The 26,470-nt window shown below is 36.1% G+C and overlaps 2 protein-coding genes across 5 annotated transcripts in view; both read right to left on the bottom strand.

The window, feature by feature from the left end:
- Nucleotides 1–2,919: 2,919 nt before the first annotated feature.
- Nucleotides 2,920–26,470, bottom strand: part of LOC129237711 (carboxypeptidase M) — a 64,109-nt gene continuing 40,558 nt past the window's right edge. The window contains exons 3-10 of one of the 4 annotated variants that reach the window (XM_054872611.1): nt 16,251–16,504; nt 13,657–13,989; nt 13,406–13,593; nt 13,082–13,111; nt 12,629–12,924; nt 12,380–12,556; nt 9,116–9,208; nt 2,920–3,788 (exon numbers count right to left, since the gene is read on the bottom strand). In XM_054872611.1, coding sequence (XP_054728586.1) covers nt 3,639–3,788; nt 9,116–9,208; nt 12,380–12,556; nt 12,629–12,924; nt 13,082–13,111; nt 13,406–13,593; nt 13,657–13,989; nt 16,251–16,423 — 1,440 coding nt within the window. In that variant the 5' untranslated portion in view covers nt 16,424–16,504 and the 3' untranslated portion in view covers nt 2,920–3,638. Of the gene's footprint in view, nt 3,789–7,416; nt 8,771–9,115; nt 9,209–12,379; nt 12,557–12,628; nt 12,940–13,081; nt 13,112–13,405; nt 13,594–13,656; nt 13,990–16,250; nt 16,505–26,470 lie in introns of those variants that run through there. The other 3 variants (XM_054872615.1, XM_054872612.1, XM_054872613.1) reach the window with 3 other exon arrangements.
- LOC129237715 (serine protease SP24D-like) lies at nt 23,072–24,040 on the bottom strand. Its single transcript, XM_054872619.1, has 2 exons — nt 23,779–24,040; nt 23,072–23,694 (listed from the first exon to the last, which is right to left on the bottom strand). The coding sequence occupies exons 1-2, from the start codon at nt 24,012–24,014 to the stop codon at nt 23,169–23,171; spliced, it is 762 nt and encodes a 253-aa protein (XP_054728594.1). The 5' UTR covers nt 24,015–24,040; the 3' UTR covers nt 23,072–23,168.

The following is a 26,470-nucleotide window of genomic DNA, read 5'->3' as shown; positions in this document are numbered from 1 at the left end:
GATGCTTTAAAGTCGTATGTGTATGATGTTCGCTGGTTGGACAGCAGAGAGCATGTTCGTTTACGTACATAGCTGACCAGCAGTTATTTCTGCTTAACCTACAGTTAGTAACAGAAGTAAGTATACCCCGGACACGATTTCAATTTCCCCCAATCGATTCCTTCAAACAACCTTAGTTATAATAAAATTGTGTTTTATTTACATGAATGATATACAAAAATCATATTTAGTCCAAATAATCACAAAGTTTTAAAAAGGTACAAAATTATAGCTTTTTATATTAAACTTTATAAAAATTCATGTCTCAAAAGTAAGTATACAGTTCATCATATTATTAATTTGTGAAATCAAAAACATAATTAAAATCAAATCTTAGTTTAATATTTGGTAAAATAACCATTGGATTTTACACTCGCTTTAAGTCGTGATGGCATTGATTTCACCAAGTTTTCAGTTACAGCTGGTGGTATTTTATTCCATTCCTCTTGAAGGACGTTTTTCAGTTGTTCCTTATTTCTAATCGGATGTTTACGTATTTGCCCCTCTAAATGTTCCCATAAATGTTCGATTAGTTTGATATCCGGGGACTGTGGCGGGGTTTTGAGCTGTTTTCGCACATTGTATAACAGCCACTCTCGTACAATGTTGGATGTGTGCTTGGGGTCATTATCCTGTTGGAAGATAAACCTTTCTCCAAGGCCCAATTTCGTAGCGCTTTCTCTTAAATTATTTTTCAAAATATTTAAATAACCATATCGCTCCATAATATTTTCGATAAATACCAAGTTTCCAACCCCGTTCGCAGCCACACACCCCCAAACCATCACAGAGCCCCCTCCATGCTTCACAGTGCCGGTCATATTGTTTGGATCCAATTCCCGTTAACTTTTCTCCAAACTTTTTCACGGCCATCAGATCCACAGATACTGAACTTATGATTATATGACTTGGTTCCAAAACGTTTGGTCACATTTTTCATGAACTTTTGCGAATGAAATCCGTTTACTACGATTGGCACTACTCACGAAGGGCTTTTTCCTAACATTGCGCCCATGATAACTCGGCGTATAATTTGGGTGCGAAATTGTTTTCCAGCCTCATTTTCAACTTCAGATTTCAATTTGCGGGCACTTATTTTGGGGTTTGTCCTGATTTTCCTTACGACTAAGTTTTTTTCTCTGGGACATAAGAGCGGCGGATGCCCACAACGCTCTTTATTAGTGGTGCTTCCCGCACTTTTATATTTATTCACAATATTTTGAACTGTAGCAAAACTCCTATCTATCTAAAGGTCACAGTTTGTTGCGGTTTATAGGCTGGAGGTATCATTGGACCGTACTTCTTCAAAGATGCTGCGAATCGTAACTTAACTGTGAATGGTGAGCGCTACCGTGAAATAATAAAATGATATCCAACTTTTTTTTGCCCAAAATGCAAGAGCTTGACTTGCATGAAATGTGGTTTTAGCAATACGGTGCCACATGCCACACAGCACGCGTAACAATGGACTTGTTGAGAGGCGAGTTCGGTGAACATTTTATTTCACGTTCGGGACCTGTCAATTCGCCCCCCATCGTGCGATATAACGCCTTTAGATTATTTTTTTTGGGGCTATGTTAAAGCTCATGTCTATTGAGACAAGCCTGCTTCAATTAACGCATTCGAAAACAACATTAAAGCATTTATGTGTGAGATACCGGGCGAAACATTGGAAAGAGTATGCCAAAATTGGACTAAGCGGATGGACCATTTGAAGCGCAGTCGCGGTCAAAATTTGCATGAAATAATCTTCAAACATTTAATTATATGCACTGTACTATCGATTTAAATAAAAATTTCATGCATTTTTCTGAATTTTGCGTGTGTTTTTTTGAAAAACCTTTCTATAGCTCTTAAAAAATCACCCTTTATTATAATCAGTTTTTTTAAATCGTCAGAAAGCTCTTTTCCTCTTGGAGCCACTACTAAAAATGTCGCAAAAATTAATACAAAACGTACTCCTCTAAACTTTTATACTCACTTTAATTATTTCCTTTTAATAGCTTTAATTTTTTTAAACAATACGTAAAAAATGTTATGCTAAGTGAACAATCGTTTGCAGTATACTAACTTTTGTGACATAAATTTCGCTGGCATCACAGACAAAGCAAAGCGTGGATAACGGTACCTAAAATTTACAATATGAGAGCTTATCCCAGTAGACAAATAAATAATATTGTAAAATATTTTGATTACATTTTAAGGAAAGCGTTAGCGTCAAACAATTCTATAAATCAGACTCCTTTATACTTATTTATGTTACGAACTGTATACAGGGTTGCCAATATTCGACGGACCCATCTGGCCACCCTGTATCTTTTGACAGAGACGTCAGATCGCTTAATGACATACCGCGTTGGAAGCGTCAGTCCAAGCAAATTTTTACCATGGAACAGTACACGCCACGCGAGCGCTCCTAAATTGTTGAAATTTACATTCAACAAAAGAAGTCAACTCAACGTGCGTATAAAAAATTGTACAAAAGGTACGAAAGGTTTTCGACTGGTGATGCCCTTTCTAATCCAAAGAGGCCAAATCAAAACCGACCAAGGCGATCGAATGAGATCGCCAAGGACATCCCAAAATCGCCGTTCTCAGCAGTTGGGCATTGCTCGGACCACTTTACAACGAATTATCCGCATTGATTTGCATTTATTCCCGTATAAGATTCAATTGACGCAAAGATTGTTGCCTGCGGACAAGAATCGTCGATTGGAATGGGCCCAAAGAGTCATCGAGTCCGTCGAATATGGGCAACCCTATATACTGGTTCTAAACCTATTTTTCCTGCTGGGCACCAGTTGTTTAAGGTTGTCTGAGTAAAAGAAAAGGCCAAAAACGAATGTCTCTTTTTTTTGTAATAAATAAAAAAATGTCACTTTATTATTCGGAATATCTGTTAATACTTTTTATAAAACTACATATTTATGTAAAATAACAACAGTGAATTGAAAGTAGTTCATAATTCCTACAAATGGTAGAGATGTACGAAAAATCTTGTCACTAAACTTATATTAAATCTTTTAAACGCTATGTGCGGGATGCAATAAATATAAATATAATGCTTTGAAATTCAGTTATTGTCGCTTATAAGTACATAAAAACGCACACTACAAAAATAAGAATTTCCAGCTCGCATAAATTGTTTTTGCTCATACTTGTAATTTTGAGATTTAGTCGAACGGCTTTCAAACTATTTAAGAGTACATACATACATACATATGTATGCATGTCCATATATATCAACTCCATTTTATGAACATATTATTAGCTATTGCTCCTTTGAACAAGTGAATTATGTACGTTAGAACGCAGGTAACTTTATTTATTCTTTACACTTTATGTAGGCAGTGTTTTTTTTCGCCGTTTATTCTCACAATTTGTACGCTACTACTACCCCTACAAGTTATAGACTGCTCACACCGCCGCATCTCTTTCGTATTTTTCTCTCTTTGCGCCCCTTATACGGCCAACACACATTATGGTCAGTCGAAATCCGCACGGCTAGCAATATGAATGATGGTGATAATGATGAAGAACGTCAACAAAAGAAAAGCCAATTTCATATCGATGAACAGAGCAAGTCAAGAGAGCAAAGATCAGCCGAAAATATTTGAGTACAAACTGTTAAGGCCATTGCTGATGGTGGAGAAAATGCCGCTGTCACTGTATGTGGGGCTAGCGGGACGATAGTGTTGCTGTGGTATCGGCAGAGGGCGATAGAAGGGTAAGCTGGTGCCTTCGATGCGCTGTGAAGAGGTGAAGAGGGTGAAAATCATTCGTTACTTAGGTGAACAAAAGAAGCTTACTGGCAAATGAAATGTGTGTGTGAGTGATGGATATTGGATGACTTGAGTCATGCTGTGTGCGCTAGCGCCCCAAGGTATGCAATACTTTATTTGCTTAGCGCTCAAATTTACACGGTGAAAAATGAGTGCTTAGTTTTATGTGCGTTGGTGAAATTAGTATTTTTACTGTTATCTTAAGTTAAGTTAAATTAATAAAATTTTAAGTAAAATAATATTTTTATGAAAACTAAAAAATTATTTACTCCAAAACAGTGGCATTTACGATATCTAGTGCAAATTTTGTATACCAATACCGGGTTTCGCTATACAAATTTAAAATTTTATCTGCTGTTAAAAAAACACAAAAAACAAAGTCTCGTATTGAAATTTTACAACTTTAAGCTAATAAATTTTAAAATTGATTGGTGAAACCGGGCTTAATCTATAGTGCACTCTCTCCTAACGGATACCTCCCATAAGCGAACACTTTCTTCAGTACCAAAAAACCCTTAAGAGTTTTTAAAAGTATTTTTTTCTTCAGCGGACAACCCTCCAACTCCCTTAACATATTATTAACTTTTTTTACACTTTTCTCATAAACGGACACCTCCCAAAAGTGAACCAATTTTTCAGTCCCTTAGCTGCCCGCTTAAGAGAGAGTACATTGCAATTATGTTGTGAAGTTTTAAGTTTTTGGAATTTTTTAATATGTAGCATAAATGCATGTGTAAAATATATGTTTTTTAGTAGTGTTAATAAAAATGCTAGATATTAAGAAGAAAAGGTTATTCAATGATTATAAAAATTCTTTAAAAAATGTTCAGTTAAATTGAAAAAAGGTAAACTATTCAAAGAATAAATTGAATATTCGCTTAAATTATATTTCTACAATACTTACTCATAAGTACTACAATTGCAAACGAGTATTTTGAGGGGGGCGTGTTCAAGCAGTATATCCAGTACCAGCGTAGGGCAAACAAAATTTGTTTAACAGTGGTTTTTTGTTTACCAAAAAATTAAATTTAACATCAGACAGCGAATGTTAATGAAATTGTACTAAAAATACTTAACAGTAACATTTGCGCCTTCTCATTTCATTAACATTCTCTGCTTATACTTATAATTAAAAGCATTTTGATATGAGGGGAGTTCGAAATTTTTTGATAAATCAAAATTTTAAAAAATTATACTAAAAAACTAAAATAAAATCGAGTTAAATGAAATAAAATCAAGGAATTAAAAAAAATATTAAAAATAAAATCAAATAAAAAAAGATAAAATAAGGCGACAAAAAAAATTTAAATATAATAAAGTAAGTCAAAATAAAATCAAATTACATAGAAGTAAATGAAAACAAATTTAAATAAATTAGTACGATATAAAAAAGTAAAATGAAATTAAACAAAATAAAAGCAAATAAAATGTAATGAAACTCAAAGAAAAACAATAAATCAAATAAAGTACAATAAAAAAAAGAAAAATAAATGAGATAACTAAATTAAAAATAAATAAAATACGATACCAAAAAAAAAAATTAAATTAAATTAAATCAAACAAAATAAATAAAAAAAGAAAAATAAAAACAAAAAAAGTAAAATAAAATCAACCAAAATAAATAGAAAAAATTAAAAAAAATAAAATGAAGATAGGGCGAGTGAGTAAGAGGTGAGTTCAAAATTTTTTTATAAATCAAAATTTCAAAAAGTTATAAAAAAATAAAAAGTAAAATAAAATAAAACTAAAGACATAATTATAATAAAATAAAATAAATAAGAAAATGAAATAAAAATAAAATAAAAATTAATAAAAAATAAATTACCTTACAAAAAAATAAATAAAAAATTATTATATATAAAATCAAACAAATAAAATATAATAAAATTCAACATAAAAAAAATTTTATCAAATAAAGTGCAATAAAGTAAAATAAAGCACGGATTAGGACTCTGAACAGTCACAAACAAGAAATAGACTATTCTACTCCTAGACTCACCTTCGCCAAACTCTTCAAGACAAGTGTACCGTCAAGAAGAGAGTGGCAGACACCAAGGCCATGGAGAAGGGGGGAATTAAATTTTTATACAGATGGTTCCAAGCTAGTCGATAAAGTTGGCTATGGAGTATTTTCGAAAGAATTAGGACTTGAACTATCCATTCGACTACCAGACTACTGCAGCGTTTATCAGGCAGAGGCTCTAGCCATAAAAGAAGTGGCTACATACCTAAATATGCATGCCGTAACAAAAACGACCATAAATATATTCTCGGATAGCCAAGCGGCCATTAAATCAATAAATACGGCTATACTTAGGCCAAAGGTTGCACAGGAATGCCGAGCAGCCCTAAATGATATTAGCGTCGTATTCAAGGTCAGCCTTATTTGGGTTCCGGGACACAGAGATATTGAGGGAAACTGTAGAGCTGATGAGCTAGCCAGAAAAGGAACTGCTCTTCAGCTGTTCTGTGATAAAAGTACCATTGGATAATAAAATAAAAATAAATGAAAAAAATTTAATTAAATAAAGTACCCTTCCAAATTATTTAATAAAATCAAACAAAAAATAAATAAAATAAATCAAATCAGTAAATAAAATAAAAATAAAAAACAGTAAAATATAATAAAATGCAAGATAAAAATAAAGTATAATAGATCAAAATAAAATAAAATAAAAATAAATGAAAAAAAAACACAAAAAGAATTACCCTACAAAATATATATAAGCTCAAAAAAAAAACAAAGAAAACAAAAAAAAAAACAAAGAAATAAAATTGAAAAAAAATTAATAAAAACATCGAAAGAAAACAAAAACAAACAGAAAATATAATAAAACTCAACAAAACAAAAAAAAAAAAATTATCAAAATGTTTTACCCTAAATTTAAGGTATTGAAAATTTTTTATTTAAAAGTCTCTGATCATCAGTATGAAGCTTCAAACCCTTAGAAATTCAGATAATTGACATGCAAAATGTTCAATACACATATTTTTTTTTAATTAAGATTTCAAAGAATTTTGTACAAAAAAGTGTTTGCCGATAAGTTTAATAAATCGTTTTTTATTATTTTTTATTAAAAATAGAAGAGTATTTTTTCGTTATTCAGAGGCATCTACGCATGTAGATGAGTCTTCGATCATAAAATTTACAACTTAAAAATTTGCATATTCGGTGAAATACTAAGCCCTGGGATTGGTGGATTAGGGGAACCCGGTGGTCTAGAAATTTCTAGAAAAATTGATTTTTTTTCGATATTTTGAAAGTATAGTAAATTAAGAATATACTGTGAAATTTTTATGCTAAAATTCAAAAATATTGTAGCCCATAAACTAGGTAGAGAGCGGTCAGCGTGCTCCGCACCTCAAACCTTTAAACTCATTTATCTGCTGTTGTCCAAAAAAAAAAAAAAAACAATTATTCAACTGAATCGAATTTTAATGAAATATTAAAATGTTGTTCACAACATCAATGGCTATCGCCCGTACTAGATTCATATTATTATTTCAATTATTTCAATTACTTCATATTTTTTTGATTAAAAAACTGAAAAAACCGATTTTTAAAGAGTCAAATTCAAAACCGCGCCATTTTATAAATTTTTTTTTTTTTGTTTTTGTACGGGACATAGCTACAGTTATACTAATTAATAATTTTTTTGGTTTTTGTGTTTCAGATAAATAAAAGAGTCAAAATGGACAACACCGTCGTGGTCCAAGTTTTCAGGAGGGTCAACTTAAGCGCTATTTTTTAAATTATTAAAATTATAAAAAATGTTGTAGTAGTTTGAAGTTAAATAAAAAGCCTAAAAAATTTAAATAACGTTTTTAATTTCTTTTATTGTAAAAAAAATCCTAAAAATACCCTAAATTTTCGAGCTCTAGACCACCGGGACCCCTTAAGGGGTTCTATACCTTGTGCTGGACTAAAAAATCGAAAATTTTTTTATGGCATATTCTAAAAGTACATCATCTTAAAAATATAAATTCAAAAAATCATAAAAATCGGAGCACTAGAACAAAAGTTACAGACCGTGGATGCGCGCGACCTTTCTTGAAACGAGGCTTAGCGCAAAACTTTAGACGCGATTATCTCGAAGTCGTGCTTTTTGAAAATTACCGTCGGGGTGATCATTATTTATCAAAAACTATTTGACCGATTTGCATAAACTTTTTACAACGAAGTTACAACCTCGTGAATCTGAACGGTTCACTTTTTATAAATATTTGCATAGTTCGCTGGAATTCATTTCTTTTTTTTTAATTTTTCAACCCCTCAAAAATCGTTTTTTGGTGCAAAGCGGTTTTCATATCGAGAAAAATTTTTTTGTGTGTAAATAAACCGTTCAGATTCACTAAAAAACATTTTTCTACAATAATCATTTAATTTTTTTGATTTCAGTTGAGCTGCTCATGCGTTTCCGTGATCACCGCAAGCATCTTCTAAAAAACGACGTTTCGGGGGAGGGGCGATATTAACAATAAATAATAACATTTTTTTAAATAAAAACACCAAAATGTATTCATCGAGAGTTACCCTTCAGTATGACATATGCCTCATTTGAATAAAAGTTCTGAAACATATTTAAAAAAATTATGACAATCGTCCATTTTTTCGGGCTCACAAGAGATAGGTATAACCCCTTAAGTTAAATATAAAATAAAAGAGCTTTTGAGCTTAATGATATGTACATATATACATATATATTTACACTTATAACTTTTAGGCAAAAAGATGCCTATGTACAGCTACTACTTTAGAAAAAATTTAAGTAGCGTTTTTTGATTATTTTCTAATTTTAGTAACTGATTATTTTTGGAAATTTGTCTAATGTTAAAAGCACTTAGTTACTAGGGAAAATTATCCTATCATTTCCAATCCTGTCGTTGCTCTCAACTGTTGTTATTTCACTTGTTGTGGTTGTTGTAATTGTTGTTGGTATAACAAGCAGCTGAAATCGCAATATATACACACAAATATAGTAGAAAGTCCAACAAAAAAGTAAAAAAAAAAATAAATATTGGTAAAAGATTAAACCAGTGACGAAGAAATAGAGAAATTTGCATACAAAAGAAATAGAATAAATATATAAAAAGAGAAGAATATAAAAGAATAAATGTGTGCTTGATAAAAAGTAGAAAATTGAGGTTAGATATTTAGTTTTTTGTGTCTATTACTCAAGTGCAGCATGCGGCTATTTTTCTTTTGTTGTTGCGGAATATATATTTACAAAGCGTAAAAGGGTTCTTTGGCATTTAAAAGAGACGATAAAAATGAAAGCGAATTAGTTACCAACCTTTGATGGTGTCAATGTGACATTTAGCAGCGTTGGATGCTGCTCGACGACAATGAATTCCACTTCACGTGGAGCAAAGCTTTCGGCGAATACCTGAAATGTAAAATAAAAAATTATTAAAATTTCTACAACAATAAATAAAGTAAAACAAAAAAAAAAATAAATAAAATTAAAAAAATTAAATCAAACAAATCAAATGAAATAATATAAAATAAAATTAAAATAAAAATTGTAATACAAAAATTAAGAAAAAAATAAACTACGATACAAAAAAGAAGAAAAATAAAATCAAACAAAATAAAAGCAAATCAAATATAATAAAACTTAAAACAAAATTAAACCAAATCAGTAAAATAAAATGAAACCATAAATACGATATAAAAAAGTAAAAAAAAAAAAACAATATAAAAATAAATAAATAAAATACAATAAAAATCAAGAAAACTTATTTGTTTGTAATAAAGTAAATCAAAATAAACTAAAACTAAATGAAAAAATACAAAAATGAATTACTCTACAAAAAAAAAAAAAAAATTATAATTATTCTACAACAATAATACAGACTACATAGAACTAAGAGTATTTATATAGAAGTAATTAACAAAATTGAAGCTTAGGAAACTAAATTAACACATATTATTAATTATTATTTAGATTTCTTAGAATTTCTTAGAATTTCTTATTTCAGCGTACACTTTTAGATCATCAGCATAGAGAAGAAAATTAGCGAAGGAAAAGCACGAACAAATATCATTAATAAACAAAACAAATAACAAAGGTCCTAAAATACTACCCTGAGGTACACCAGAGGTGGCAATTAACTGTGTCGAAGAAACTCCATCGATAACTACAGTACAGCATCTCTTTATTAAATAGGATCGAATCCAATCAAGGAACAAAGAATGAAAACCGAGACAAGCCAATTTAGTTACTAAAATCGTATGGGAGATTTTATCAAATGCTTTAGAGAAATCCGTGTAAATCGCGTCAGTTTGGAAACCATTCTGTAAGCCTGTGTGGCAATCATCAGTAAAAACGGATAAGTAGATAACGTAGATCTTGCAGCAATAACATTTGTTATAACTTTACTCTTCTGGCGGTTTTTTTATATTATAAAAAAGTACAAATAAAAAAGGATAATAATAAAATAAGTAATAATACAATAATACAAAAAAAATTGCGCAACATAATAACTGTGAAAATTAACCTGCAACCCTAACTATGGCTAAAAATCGAATTGAAGAAGCCCAAGTTAGGTCGAAGGGATCCTCCGACGGAATCCGAATTTTAGAAGGCCAGATTTGCCCTTCGGTAAATATGGGAATGGCTTACTGAAATGGTTTTAATATTGGAATCCAGTCAATCTTTTCAGAGCTAATCTAAGGATAATTAAAAACAAAGTTAGCGGGAAAACATTTAACCCATCGCATGTCTGAGGAACACAAATATAAAGTTAGATGCGACAACCTTCGTAAGTTAGAAGCCCAGTTGAAATAATCCGAAAGTATTCTAGTGACGCTTACGTAGCCATATTTCATAATTTATTTATTTTTATACGAGCAACCGCCGAAAGGTTCGCTAAGTGAAAGGTCCGCAATCCGTCTATTAACCGATATTTCCATGAAAAGCTTCTCTGGAAGATGTATTTGAATTTTCAGCATTTTGATCGGCTCTCATATCCAGAAATTACAGCATAAGAAATACCATCTTGATCAAAAAGTACCCGGAACATATTCAAAAAATTCCAAATACAAGTTTAGTCCTCAAAGGTGAATACTCTTCAAACGCAATAATGTTCAAAGTAACCCCTTCAGTTGCAACGCACCTATGCCAGCGTGTGATCCAGCTCTTCTGGAATTATATCCTCTGTATAGCGATCAGCAGAGCCGTCTTTGATTTTCACATTACTTACTTTTAGCTGTTAAATTGCGTTCTCCGTAGTGTTTTTTGACTTAATCAAACAGAAGGAGCCATATCAGGTATGGTATAGGGTGGGCCATGTAAAATTTGCTTTTTGAATCGGCTATAAAAAAAAACTAATCAATATTTTTTCAAACTTTTTTTTTATTTTGAAGATTGAACATTGTCATTTATGAACGAAAAATAATATCGTTCAAATAACTGCTTTACAGTAGGCCATTCGATCAACCCAATTTTTAAGCACATTTTCGATTGTTTGGGCTCCAATTTCATGAATGGCAACTTCGATTTCGAGAGAAAGATTCTGCGTAAGATTTTTGGACCTTTGCACGTTGGCAACGGCGAATATCGCAGGCGATGGAACGATGAGCTGTATGAGCTTTACGGCGACATAGACATAGCTCAGCGAATAAAGATCCAGCGGCTACGTTGGCTGGGTCATGTCGTCCGAATGGATACAAACGCTCCGGCTTTGAAAGTATTCGATGCGGTACCAGCTGGTGGTAGCAGAGGAAGAGGGAGGCCTCCTCTGCGTTGGAAAGATCAGGTGGAGAAGGACTTGGCTTCACTTGGTGTGTCCAACTGGCGCCAGTTAGCACGAGAAAGAAATGACTGGCGCGCTTTGTTAAGCTCGGCCAAAATCGCGTAAGCGGTTATCGCGCCAATTAAGAAGAAGAACTTTGATTTCGTGTTTTAAAGCATCAATCGTCTCTGGATGGTTCGCATAGCATTTGTCCTTAACGGCTCCCCACAAAAAATAATCCAACGGGCTTAAATCACAGCTCCGAGGCGGCCAATTGATATCGGAATTTCGGTTGGTTATTCGGTTTTTAAAAACGGTAGCCAAAAGTTCGAGTGTAACTTTGGCAGTGTGACAGGACGGTGCAATCCTGTTGAAACCAAATGTCGTCCATGTCATCCTCTTCAATTTTTGGAAACAACTCGTTGAGCATGTCACGGTAACGCTCGCTATTTACTGTAACCACGAAAGAAGAAGAAGACTCAAACAGAACAAAAACTAACAAAACTCAAATCAGTTTACTTGGAGCGTCTCCTGGCGGTTATTTCGACAACTTTTTGACCAAGGTGTTATGTTCTTTAACTAATGAAAAAAAAAACGCAATTCACATATCAATTTTATGCATTTTCAGATGGTCTACTGGTCATATCTAAGCAAATTACATTATTAGTTATTAGTTTCGCTTCAAAGAAATGCACTTTAGAGCTACCAGCATCAGGAAAAATTTGATTACATTTGAGAAAGTTTGCTTTAATAATGAATGCCCTGGGTCATCCTCATGCATTAAATGATTACAAAATTACTTTCTCATTTTGTTTACTCACCTCCAGTTTGTAGTATCCCGGCAGCAGTATTCTCCAGAACTCACCATGCTTCGTCGTCTGAAAACCAACATCACGTCCCTTGATTTTCAGTGAAGCGCGTTCAATTGGTGCGCCGGTGGGATCCAGCACGAAACCTTGTACGCCACGATGAGCCTCGGCCAAGAATTTAATCATGGACTGAAGAGTAGACGAAAAAGTTTTTTTTTTTTAGCAAAAACTGAAATTATTAATTTGCAGCTCTCCACTCACCAATTGATTATCCTCCCAATACTTTTTCAATTCATAGGCGGGCGGATATTTGCAACATGAAATTTCCAGCGTCACCTCCATGCAGCCATACCAAACGTAATTGTAATCCTGCATGCCCCCGGTGAGTGGATACCAGGCAGCGCCATTTGTAATGCCGTTCTCGAAAGCGGGCGTCGCCGATTTACAAGCTACGCCACGTGACATCTTCGCATGATTTTTCGCGTAAACGAGTGACAAATGCTTGAAGACATCATCGTCGGGCGTGAGCGAAGGAGCGGCCGAATAGGTTTGGAACACTGCGCCCAAGGGACATGTTGGCGGCAAAAAAAAGGGGGGACAGAAGAAAAAAGAGTTGAAAATGTATGTACGGATTGGTGTTTATGTGAATAAATTGCTGTGTTTGTAGGAATGGTAAGGCGCCTGCAAATCAGCACCGCTGCAAAAGCTACTCACTCGCGCATAAAGCCGATGATCTACATATTCCTTTGAGCAGCCATGTTGTCGGTAGGAAATGGGAAAGGAAGTCGGTAATACAAGCTTATAGATCGGCTAGTTTTGTACAATAACAACAAAACGATAAAAATGTGTGGGTGACTCTGGGAATGTTTGCGTGAATATAATGAAATGAGAGAGCCATTGGCGCATGTGGGATATAATGTGTGACAAAAGGATGCTGTAATGAGCGCGACTTTTATTTGATGAAAGACGGTCTTTGATGCCTTTTCATGGTATTTAAGGTTTCTCATGAGTTTTTGTTACCTTTTTATATATACTTACTAGAGTTGGGCGTATTGTCGTAAGGATAACTCGCCACCAAGGCGCCACCATGCAAACTGCCGCTCAACACAAACTGAATTTTCGATATCCAATCCTTGACGGCATCTGTTTCGGGTTGTCCCCGCTTGTTGTTCTGCTTGAAGTAGTCTGGGAAATTGCGATTCAAATCGAAACCGCGTGCATTGTATCTGAAGAGTGTGCCAAAAAAAATATGAATATAATTATGAGAACTTAATTAACGCTTTTCTCACCTGCCCTGCCCACCATCGCAGGCACCTTCTTTGGACACCGCATAGCCATCCGGATTCATTGATGGCATAATGTGTATACGCGTATTGTCCAACAACCATTTGACATATTGATCGCTATTGTAGCTAGTCACAAAGTACTGTATCAGATGTAGCAGCAGTTCACGACCCACCGGCTCATTGCCATGTATGTTTCCCACATACTTAACATCCGGCTTACCAACCATATGTTCATAGGGAGATGACGAGACTACCATGACCCAAAGATCGCGTCCTTGTATGGATTTACCAATGGAGTAAAGCGCTGTTAGGTTGGGGTAACGTGCGCTGGTGGATCTGGAATAAGGATAAAAGTTGAAAGGAGGTGTACTAAAAATAATATAAGGTATTGACGGTAGTGGGTATTTTCCTGCATGCCCATGTACGAAAAATGTCGATCATTCGTCAGCGAAAAATGGTTTTTAAAAATCATTTTTTGAGCCACTTAAAATTTTGCATAAAAAAAATTGCTAGAAAAATTGCAGAAATCTAGTTCAAAAGCTGAAAGTTGTGCTGAAATTTTGCAAAATGTTTTACAAAATGTTGATGTTACGCGTAATACGGATTTTGTTGCAGTATTCACTATAGTTTTTATAAAAAAATAGTGGTGTGCTTATAATTTTTTAATGATTTGTCACCAGTTATGACCCTTTTAAGCAAATCTGGATCATCGTTGACGTCATTCAACAATTCCTGAGCGATGCTCATGCGACGTTGTTTTTGGTCGAAATTCCGCAAATGTCCAAAATTTCCGAAAAGATTGCATGGCAAGAGCTAACCGATATGCCAACATCTTCAGCCACTTCTCTAATTGTGATTCGACGATTTTGCATAACAATTTTCATCGATTGTTGATGTGCTGGAGCGTCCAGAGCGAACGTCATCATTCACATCATTTCGACCTTCTGTGAAAAGCGTGTACCTCTTTTAAACATTTTTTTGGCTCAAATACTCTCACCGTATGCCAGTCAACATTTCAAGTGTTTTTGAGCACTTAAGTCCATTTTTTTACACAAAATTTGATGCAACTTCTTTGATCCATTTTTTCGTATGAGAAGAAATCGAAATCCCAAAAGAGGGGTGCGCCTAAGGGGAGGGTAGCCTATTTTAGAACTATTTAATTTTTGAATTAATTGAATTCTACTTCTTATTTGAGTAAAAGATATTTATATTATATTTTTTATATTTTGCCCGCCTATGAGAAGCTCATCGTAGTCTAATGGGTTGGTGCGTGACTACCATTCGGAATTCAGAGACGAATCTCGGTGATATACCAAATTGAAGAAAACGTTCTTTCTAATAGTGGTCGCCCCTCGGCAGGCAATGGCAAAGCACCGAGTGCATTTCTACTATGAAAAAGCTCCTCATAAAAAAAAAATATCTGCCGTTTGGAGTCGGCTTAAAACTGAAGGTACCGCCATATGTGTAACAACATCAAGACGCACACCACAAATAGGAGGAGGAGAGAGACATTCAGTTGAGAAGTTCGCGTCCGCTCAACAGAGGGTTTTGTTTGATTTATTATGAAAAGAAATCTTAGCGTCTTATGATAAGAAACTGGCGTTCGCTCAATAGAGGTTTTTGTGTTAATTTTATGAAAATTAATTGTCCACTTCTGATGAAGAAAGTGTCCAGTTAAAATAGAGTAATTTTTCCGAAATTTGTACTTAAAACTTGGTAAAGGAAAAAATGTCCACCCAAGGGAGATATCCGTCTAATAGAGGTGTCCGTTAGGAGGGTTAGTACACAGTGCTTAGGGGTTATGATTGACTCTCGCATGACCTTCAGAGAGCACGCGGTGAAAGTCACCAATGCACCCACAAAGAGTGACTGTTTGGTGCGGTTTATGGGCCGGCGGCATCATTGGGCCGTGAATAGTCTTCGCTATCGTGAGATGATAACGAACTTTTTATGGCCCGAGTTGAAAGATATGGATGTGGACGATATGTGGTTTCAACAGGATGGTGCCACTTGTCACACAGCTAACGAAACAATGCCTCTTTTGCGTGAAAAATTTGATGGACGAATAATCTCACGTCGCGGCGATGTCAATTGGCCGACAAGATCATGTGATTTGACACCGTTGGACTTATTTCTTTGGGGTTATTTGAAAGAAAAGGTGTACGACGATAAGCCAGCAATAATTCAAGAGCTAAAGGATGAGATAATTCGGCACATTAACGGCATAGAACATTAATTATGCCTCAACGTCATCGAAAATTTGGACCATCGGATGCAGGTGTGCCGCCGAGGCCGCGGCGACCATTTGGCCAATTTTTTTTCCATACGTAGTTGAGCCATACCAATATGAATATACCAAAAATGACAATAATTTTCTAAAAAATTGTATTTTATTCAAAATTAACACCGGCCCTTGTAACTTAACCACCCTTTATTTGCCATAGCCACGGGTGAGGCAATCGACATCTGATTCCATATCTAAGTTTCAGTATGAACACTACATATTTTCGATTTATTGTTGTAATAAAAACAATTTCTTACTGCTACTCACTCATTACTGCTACTCACTCACTCACTTTCACTAATACATAACTTACCTCAGAAATCTTGTCAATTCATCATGGTCGTGATAAACAAAGTCCAGAAACTGTGAATCAGGTATATAAGCACGTGGTTCTGGCAGTGCTGCATCGAGTTCATTGGTCGACTGAGCGAGGCAATGATAGGTGTACAGCAGAAAAACTGAAATGAATGCGGTTCGCAGAATCATGTTGAGTATTATGACGTTACTTTCCCAATGTTGTCGAGAAGTGCTCTTGAGTAGTCGCTCTTACTGATTAATGAATGGGTGCTGCAAAAGAAATGGAAATTTATGTTTGGTTTTATTTAGAAAATTGTCCATATACGAGTGCCATCTACTAATCTCAATACGAACACGTAAAACACAGTGCAACAACCGTGAAAGATCAATTTTGTTATATAAACAAGGCAAGCAAGCGATCGCAACCACAATCAACGTAACAACTTGGCTTTGTGGCTTCATAATTTTCTAATTTATTTGCAGCCATTGATTGGAAAATGACTTTTGTTAAGCTTAAGACGTGATCCAATTGCGATTTTCCTCTACTTAGTGTGAAGAAAGCAAATCATAAATGATAATTATGAGCCAATGTGATTAAAACAAAAAAAAAAAAAAATCGGAAATCTAAAAAACAAAAATGAAAAATATCGTAATAGATTGCAACTTATAATAGTACAAAACACGAAAACATAGCGGGACATTGCACTTTACAAGCAGCTAAAAATAACTTCAATTATTGAAAATTTTCGACTTACTCGCGCAAGTAAAAATATAGAAAGAATAAAAATATCGAAGAAGGATGGGTTTAGTATAGTTTATGGGTTAATGATGAACGATAGCTGTGTTGCGGTTGCACTAATCGCTTTATGCTGCTGATGAAGTTCAACAGATTTTTAATATCAAGACTTGCTATATCAGCAGGATTAGCAAAGAAGTAAGAGGCAAAATGTCTAAATCTTAGCCCCGCGATAACAAAGCAGCTAAAAAGCAGTTGCCGAGATGATTCCACCTCACCTTCCATACAGCTGGCGCAAAAAGGGCTCGGGGCAAATCCAAGTCTCACAGCATATACACCTCGTGGATAGTGTCTTGTGAGAACACCCACGAAGTTCGCAAGCTGAGATTTTGTCAATCTCAGTATATCGCTCGAACGCCTCCGAGCCACACGTGACCAGAAGGATTTCGCGTCCTGACAAGTTTGTGTACTTGCCATCCAGGAGCAGACCGTAGTTGATCAAGGGGATTCCAATCCTCGTCATTCTGTTGAAACTGTTGCTTCTCCGCAGTTGTACTGTATGAGTTTAGTTTTCGATATGTAATGGATAATGGATAAGGAATAAGGATGTGACCTCCGAATAGCAAAATTTAAATTCTGCGCATAAAAATAAAAATTATTAGTATTCTATCAATACATCAGCCCCATTCGATATTTGTTTAGACTTAATGTGTCGCGAAGTATACTTCCGCCTTCTCTATTTATGTGCGAAGAAAATATTTTCGACCAATAATCTAAACTCGCGAGGTCTCTTATTTTCTGAAGGTTATATTTAGAATCGTGCAAGTTTCGTTGCAATGAAATTCACATACCCTATGAACAGAAATTACAGAGAATGTTTAAATAAAACAAAACAGACTTAAATTTCAGGCAAATTTATTTTATCTCCTTCAAAATATGACCCGTCTGAAGCAACACACATGTGTCAACATTTAACCCAGTTCTCCATGCACCCCTTCTAGGCCGACGAAGGGGTGGCCTTCAGCTTCTTCGTCGTATTCTCTTTGATCTCCTCTATCGATTGAAATTTCCTTCCATGAAGTGGTAACTTCAACTTGGGAAATAAAAAGAAGTCGTACGGGGCCATAACCGGTGAATACGGTGTTCGCACGATGGTATTTACTTGGTGTTTGGTTAAATAATCCAGCACATTTTGGGCGCGGTGCGATGGCGCGTTATCATCATGCAAAATCCAAGAATTGTTTGCCCACATTTCCGGCCGTTTGCGACGTACAGCATTTCTCAAACGCTTCAAAATGGATGAATAGGGACAGATGTGTGTCTTACACTCCTACCAACATAAGAAAAAAATATGGGCCGGTTATAATGGACTACCAGTCCTGGTCATGCTTCGCAGCGCCTCAATCTACTACTATTAAAGGAAAATAAAGTACGAGGGTTAGAAGGTAGGGCTTGGGCGATAATCAATGCGGCTTCAGACCAGTGGGATTTGTAATATACGAAGTTTTTTCCTCAAACAGAATCTGGGGAAATGCTATGAATACGATATGCAGGTTCATATGCGGTTTTAAGATATCAAGCCAGCTTGTAACAGTATCATTTCAGAAAAAATCCCACAGGTATTTACTGCGATTGGGGTCAACAGAAAGTTTGCTAGACTCGCAACAACGTTCGTAACGGAAACAAAAGCAAAAGCCACAATTCAGCTGGAATGCAGCTAAATATTCCGCATTAGCACCGGAGTGAGGCAGGGAGATGGCTTATCCGCAGTAATCTTTAACTTACGTCTGCACCATGCAATTGAAAACTTCACCATATCCGGAAACGTACTCCATCGGTCAGGTTTAATAATTCCCTATGTGGACGACGATTTATTCGAAAACATAGAGACAACAGCAGGGAGCTGTTAACTGAGCCCAACGGTCAACCGACAGAAAGCTAAGTATTTGGTTTTATCTAGAAGCATTGAGAGAGAAAGTCCATGACAGTACGGGAAGAAGAGTCTCTCAGAATCATTGAGAGAAGTATGCTTAGGATGATATATGGTCTCAGGCTAAGCGAGAGAGGCCAGATTACATGGTACGAACAAGCGAAGAGTTACACCAATTTATGCATGGCGAGGACATTGTCAAATTCATCAAAGCGCAAAGGCTAAGGTGGATTGAAAATGTTCTAAGATTAGAAGACACGCGTGCACAAAAGCTAATAATGCACCACAAATTTTTTATAATGGGAAGTAAAGCTCGCCCGCGTAGGTGACTAATGGATTGCATAGAAGAAAACCTACGAACGCCCGAAGTAACGAACTGGAAATATCTAGCGAGAGGTAGATAGACTTGGAGGAATAACGTAGAGAAGGCTAAAACCAACCCCGGATTGTAACGCTAAATGATGATGATGAAATACGAGGATAGCTATTGATGTTTCTAATGTTGAGCCCTTCTATTGTGGTCAAGCGCCATCTGACATTTCTTTTGGAAAGTTGAGCATATTTTATTACAAAAGCACTCAGAAGGTTTGGATCGTTAGCAGTATTGGTGCTGTTTACAGTGGCTTTGAAATTCATCTCGGCAAAAAAAGGAGTTAAATCGCGAACATTTTTCCGCGATTATTTTCCACAATTTTCGACTTGGATTAACACAACAAGAATGCATTGATGAACTAAAATCATTATGCGGCCAGCAAGCACTATCCTTTAGCAACATAAAAAATTGATACAATTAATTTTTTTGTGGTCGCTGTTCGCTCAACAACAAATTCCAGTAAGGTCGTCTAAGATCACTTGCCTCACGAGAAAATATCGATGTTGTACGTAAACTGAATGAAATCGTCAAATCCCATACGGACATTTGTAAGGTTGTGCACCAAAAAAATTTTGTGTGATCTTCTTGTAGTAAAATAGTACGTTCGCGCTACATCCCACACAATTAAAAAAAGACGCCTTTGAAACGAAAAAGAGGTCTTTCAAAAACTGTTTCAAAAGAATGGGCAAATGCATTGATCATTTCGGAGAATATTTTGAAAAACAATTATGCTTTATCCAACCTACAATGTTTATTTTATTAGTCAGAAAACAAAAATAGCAACACTCGCAAAAGCATTCCTGTACATAAATTCGTCAAGAAAACCTTGTTATTGATGTTGTAACAGCATAAAATAGCCCGCATAATCTTAGGGAGTAATACTGGTTTGACAGCTCCTCCTGGATATAAATCCGATTCGTTCAGGTGGTGCACAAGAAAATAATATTTTTCTGTTTCGTAAAAAGAAAAATCTATCCAAAATAAAATAAAAAGCTCCCCGCAAACCTTTGATCAGGGGCTGACAAAGGAAAACGAAAATGGAGCACTAAGTTCAACTGTGTCTTCCATTTCATTTCCCAATGAAATGCTCCACATAAAAATATTTTTTTTATTGTAAAGCTTATAGTTTGAAATTCGGATAGTGTACCTCAGCAAGCGAACAATGTTTTTAAATTGAACCAAATCGGACCATAAATACGAATTTTAGAGTTTTCTCGACCATAGTGCCATCTGAAAATATATCAATTTTCTTCTAATTGTCTTGACAGCAAACATGACTGGCTACTTTTTCGGTTTAGCGGTCATAACCTACGCGGAAAGTTGGCTAACATTTTGGAGTTTAAGTTTTTACGACCAGTTTTTCAAATTTTACAGTAAACCATAAAAATATTTTAAAGTAACTTTTTTCAAGTACTTATTTTGCATGTTTCGCTTATTCCAAGTTAAAATAATTCCAAAAGCCCCCACAGATGAAAAGTATTTCGGACCGAGTAAAGTTGTTTATCGCTGAGCAAAAACGGTTAGAAATAAAACTGGTAGTTCGATATTTTAGAAAATGACGCCCCTTGTTTGCTTCTACATTAGAAAAAATGGTGTGAAAACGCAACTGGACAAGGACCTTCAAATCTCCAAAGATTCGAATCTCCGTGCATGAAACAGTAAAATTATATTAGGTGCCCAACTACGTTCCTGTTGTTTGTCAATAGATGCCGCCAGCAGTGTGTGCTTGTCGATTCTAACATAACCTAAACGTCATAAACCAAGCTTAGACATATGGTAAACAAACTGCTTCCACACATTAGTGATTTTGCTTTGGTATCATATACTTTTGGTTTTGTGAAAATGTCTGATTTTGTGCCGAATAATCGTCATTTGCGGGAAGAGTTGATTTTCCTCTTTCACTCGAAAAAAACGGTGCCTGAAGCGTATTGAGAGCTACAAGAAGTTTATGGAGATGCTGCTTTAAGTGAAACAACGTGCCGACATTGGTTCCGTCGCTTCCAAGACGCTGATTTTAATGTTGACGATCGTCCGCGTGAAGGAAGGCCAAAAACCTTCGAAGACGCTGCATTGGAGGCATTGTGCAATGAGGATCCGTGTCAAACGCAAGAATCAGAATTAGGAGTTACCCGCCAATCCATTTCCGTCGCCAACCTTCAGCAGAGAGTGAATGTGTGTTCTCAGCTGCTTCAACGGCTTGAAAATGGAACCGTATCGTTACTGGTGATGAAAAATGGGTCCTTTACAATAATCCTGTTCCGAAACACCAATGGTTAGATAAAGATGAAACACCAGAACCAACCCCTAGAGATGGCCTTCACCCCAAGAAGATTCTCCTGTCTATTTGGTGGGATATGGCCGGTATTGTTTATTATGAACTTCTGGAACCAAACCAGACGATAACTGCCGATTATTATTCCCCTCAGCTATCAAACCTGAATGAGGCACTTAACAAAAATCGACCGTTTTTAGTGAATAGACGCAAAGTTTTGTTTCACCACGACAACGCAAGACCTCATACCGCAAAGCAAACATTAGGCAAGCTGAACGAACTAATGCCACATCCACCGTACTCTCCGGATATTGCACCTTGTGATTATCACCTTTTCCGTGGACTTCAATCCCAAATGAGTAACAAGAACTACTCCTCAAAAGAAGCTATAAAAAGAGATATCGAAGCGTATTTTGGCTCTAAGGACAAACAATTTTTTGAGCAGGGAATTAAAAATTTGCCTAAACGTTGGGAAGACATTGTAAATAATGAAAGAAAATAAATTATTGATTAATAAATACTTTATTATCATCATCTTTTTTATTAATTTTAAAACCACCTTTAGAAAACGCACGAACTTATGGACTGACTTGATATTTGGTGGGACCAAGTTGGTGTTATTTATACGCGGAGAGGCATAAAAAAGTGATTCTACCGCATGACAACGCTCGGCATAACGTGCCCAAACCCGTTAAAACCTACGTGGAAACACTGAAATGGAGAGTCCTTCCCCACCCGCCACATTCTCCAGATATTGCGCCGTCCGATTATCACCTGTTCCGATCGATGGCACATGGTCTAGTTGACCAGCACTTTCATTCATATGAAGACATCTAAAAATGGCTTGATCCGTGGATAGCCTCAAAAGATGAACAGTTTTACCGCGACGGTATACGAGATCTATCAGAAAGATGGCCCTTTGTTCCACCTAGGAACCGCGGGAAAATATATATATATATATATCAGAAAGATGGGGAAAAAGTAGTAGCCAGCGATGGGCAATACTTTCAATGATTCACTTGTAACCATTTTTCAGAATAAAGTTGTATTTTCATCAAAAAAACAGCGAGAACTTAGTTGCGCACCTAATAGAAACAGTTTTTTCTAATAGTGATCGCCCCTCGGAAGCAATTGCAAACCTCCAAATTTTTACCATGAAAAAGCTCCTCTTAAAAAATCATTTGCCGTTCAGAGTCATTCAGAGTCGGTTCAAAACTCTAGGCCCCTCCATTTGTGAAAAAACATCAAGACGCACACCACAAATTGGAGGAAAAGCTCGGCCAAACATTTTATTTTTTTATTTATTTATATTAGTCGACCAGATCGTCAGACTTTTTCTTTTGAGAGCTTGCTGGAATTTCGCACAATAAGCCACAAATTTTGTAAGTTGCTGGTCTTAAAACCCAACATTGAAAAAGAAACCATTAACTTACAGCCGATAAATTTGCCTGCATACGAGTATTTTTGCTTTATTCTCAAAGATATAACACAAATCTTTAGAGGACAATCAATTCTTGTACTTGAAGTTGCTATCACCCCATGGAGTTTTCAAAAAGCATTTATAGATTTATTTTTTCATTTTCTCTTTTTTATTTTAGTTTACATAATCTTCCTTCCACTATTTTATGCGCCAATATTAGCTTTGATCCAATCGAGATGATAGGCCACTTTAGCATACCCGTCTGGATAAGTGCTTCCACAACCATTCACCACAAAACCGGCTACACCCACCAATTTACCCTCGTAGGTGGCTGGGCCGCCAGAGTCACCATTGCAAGCGCCGTTGTCAGCTTGATGGGCTAGACAAATTATAGAATCATATCCCATCTGAATTGATGCCTCGCATTCCTCGGTATTCAACGCCTTCAATGTGTTAAATTGCAGACGATGTGGAATTGGGCCGCCAGTGTATAAACGTCCCCAACCCGAGATACCAACATCTTCACCAGAGGGCACTTCCTCACTGGCCATTTCGATAGCTTTTATATTGTCGGTGAAGACCAATGGCTGCTCCAGTTCCAAAAGTGCTACATCATTCAAGAAATTGCCGTATGTCTTGTTGACGATGATGCGCTTCAATTGTAATAATTTTCCACCGGCTGTACGTTGAATGCTGCCGACGCGCACTTGGAAGTACCTGGCGGGGTAACTGCATGGGAATGTATAGAGAAAATATCCATTTAAATATATGCATATGAATTTGTGCATTGTGAAATATCTTTCAGGCACTTACGGTTCAATGCCATCACCAACAACAACACAATGAGCTGCTGTTAGAATGAAATTTTCGCTTATGATAGAACCGCCGCAGGTGTGTGATCCATCTTCACGTTGCAGGGAGACCTGATGGGGAAATTGGCCTATATTAGCATCCGTGCCACCAACAATGCGTCCATTCGGAGCTGCACTGCCGCTGCTAATAGAAGACAGAGTCAGGAAGGCAAAAATTAGAACGAGGCGCGCCAACATTATTGTTACGACATTCGGTATCGGGTAAAAACTGAACTGACTGAAATTGCTACTTAGATTATGGGGTGGTTTTATAGCCCAAATTTTATATGGCTATATAGGTATGTGTGTATGTTGGTACTTGAATAGTTTTATTATAAATTAAGCGATTTACAATAGTAATGATATGGTGACCGCCACAATCGAGTGGATTTGTGTGTGAGCACAATTCGCTTGGTGCCGAGTTCGATGCCCATTTCGAGCATGAAACACAAAATGATGGGAAGAGTATTTTTTAATGGCACTTGGTCCGCGTCAGGTAATGTAAAATCACTAAGTGTATTTCCGCAATGAATAAACTTCTCAAGAAAACCATCTGCCATTCGTAATCGGCATAAGATTCTAGGTCCCTCCATTTGTGGAACAATATATGTAAAACCACACCCCACAATTTCGAGTAGAAGCACGGCCTAAGATCTAATAAGGAAGGGATGCGTCGATTATAGGCATATATGTAGTTGATAACAGCTCGGCCATATTTAACCTCTTCTGCGTGATACACCGGTTAAGATTAGTGTTCGGAAATTTATGGGAGCAAGAAATTTGTTAAGAACTACTGATAATTGCAGAGATAAGTGTGTTAACTGATATTTAGAGGGCCCTGGTGTACGAAAAGAAAAATTAAATTAGGAGTAGCCGGACCTTTAATTTTCCCAACGAGCCGTACAGAAGTATACTGAAGTTATTATATTTAGTTCGATTTATTGAACTATCGTATGTCCTTTCCGTTTAAATTAATAATTATTTGGAGAAGTTCGAGTTACGGGCAGTAACTTTGATAGCATATAAAGGGGTACCGCGGAAGTCGTTCTACGGACAAATCAAAATTCTGATTTATAATTTTTGATTAGATAATTTCTGAGTAATTGGTTATATATTAAATGACGCGACGTAATCGTTTTCGAGATATCCGATTTTAAAGATTATTTAAAAAAAATATGTTTTGATTTTGAGGTACGTGCACTATTTTTGAAAGCTAATTGAAGGGTTCCTGCAGAGGAACTTTCAGAGAAGAAGACTGTTGGGTTCGGCAGATCGACTATTAAGGTCACTGGACGCTTCTTTCATCGACAGTCGGGGGCAGTGCTCCAACCTAAATAACATCAACCTTCTCCACTACATCAACAGCTCTGGTTGGCTGCAGATCTCTGCCTGTTAGAAACGCAAAACGGAGCTTTAGTGCTACTTGGGGAGTGCCAGACAGGTACTTCAGCCATTTCACCTACCTGAAGGCTTCGACTCTTATTCTGGTTTTAAAGAAAAGGTATATCAATTAGTAAAAATCAGCAATCAAATATGAACCAGACCTCAACAGTTAAAAATAGCTGCTTAATAAAGTTTGGAACTTCTGATTTTTCACAAGTGTTTCATACTTAAAAAAAATTTTGCAAGGAAACTGTTCTATAAAGTATTAAAAATTTGGTATGTTTATTAGTATCCGGTATGCTTTTTTACTATTCAAAACAGTGTAATACTCATATTCTAAGAATACTGTAATTTAATTGACACAGCGGCTTGTCCAACGTAACGAAACATCGATTCCAAACACTTCCTGCTTAGTACGTGGCATAATTTGGCAATCCTAAAAGTTAGGGTAAATATTTTTTTTACAGTCGGGAGATCCTGAATGTATGCGCGCGTTAGTGTTTTTTTGTGCTCTGTGGCACTAAAGTCATCATCATCATCATCATTCCTTGGTTTCCGTCGCGGTGCATAGGGCCAAAGTAAAATTTTTCCATTTTGTGCGATTGTCGGATATATTTTTCACTTGCTGCCAAGTCATTGTTTTGTCCACTGCTTTGTATTCCTCTTCGATGCAGCGTCGCCAAGAGCTCCTAGGTTTGCCTCTTCTGCGCTGTCCTTGGGGGTTCCAGTCCAGCGCTTGTCTGCTGATTTTAGTGCCACCTTTCCGTAGGATATGGCCAATCCATCTCCATTTACGTTCTCTTACCTCAGTTGCGATTGGTTTTTGATGGCATCGTCGATGCAATTCGGTGTTAGATATTCAGTTGTCTGGCCATCAGATACGTAGAATGTGTCTCAAGCAGCAGTTCACGAACACTTGAAGCTTCTGTACAATTTTCGCAGACGGACACCATGTTTAACAGGCGTAGAGCCAGAACTGATTTAATATTGGAGTTAAAAATCCGTATTTTTGTTGTAATGTGCATTTGCTTGAACTGCCACACCGGACGAAGATTTTCAAATGCACCTCTTGCTTTTGACAATCCTTTTGCACTAGATTGCTCTTGAAAAATAATTGTAAAAACGTCTGACTGTGTGAGTTGAATCGTGAAGAGAATTTTTTCTCAGCTTGTGAATATATTCACGTACATCAGTGAGGAATACGTTGAAATTTTAATGTGCTATGGGTATGGATGACAGATTACCAGAATTGGCCATTCGCTTTGGTGAAA

The sequence above is a fragment of the Anastrepha obliqua genome, chromosome 2 (assembly GCF_027943255.1).
Source record: "Anastrepha obliqua isolate idAnaObli1 chromosome 2, idAnaObli1_1.0, whole genome shotgun sequence".
NCBI classification, from domain to species: Eukaryota; Metazoa; Arthropoda; class Insecta; order Diptera; family Tephritidae; genus Anastrepha; species Anastrepha obliqua.
The sequence above is the reverse complement of the archived record's forward strand: the minus strand, read 5'-3'. Positions and strand labels throughout refer to the sequence as shown.

What these genes read in the sequence shown, in the direction of transcription:
- LOC129237715 (XM_054872619.1), bottom strand. Translation starts at nt 24,014, where the DNA reads ATGTTGGCGCGCCTCGTTCTAATTTTTGCCTTCCTGACTCTGTCTTCT. An exon ending in GTTGGTGATGGCATTGAACC is followed by an intron (nt 23,695 to 23,778) that starts GTAAGTGCCTGA and finishes ATTCCCATGCAG; the next exon opens with TTACCCCGCCAGGTACTTCC.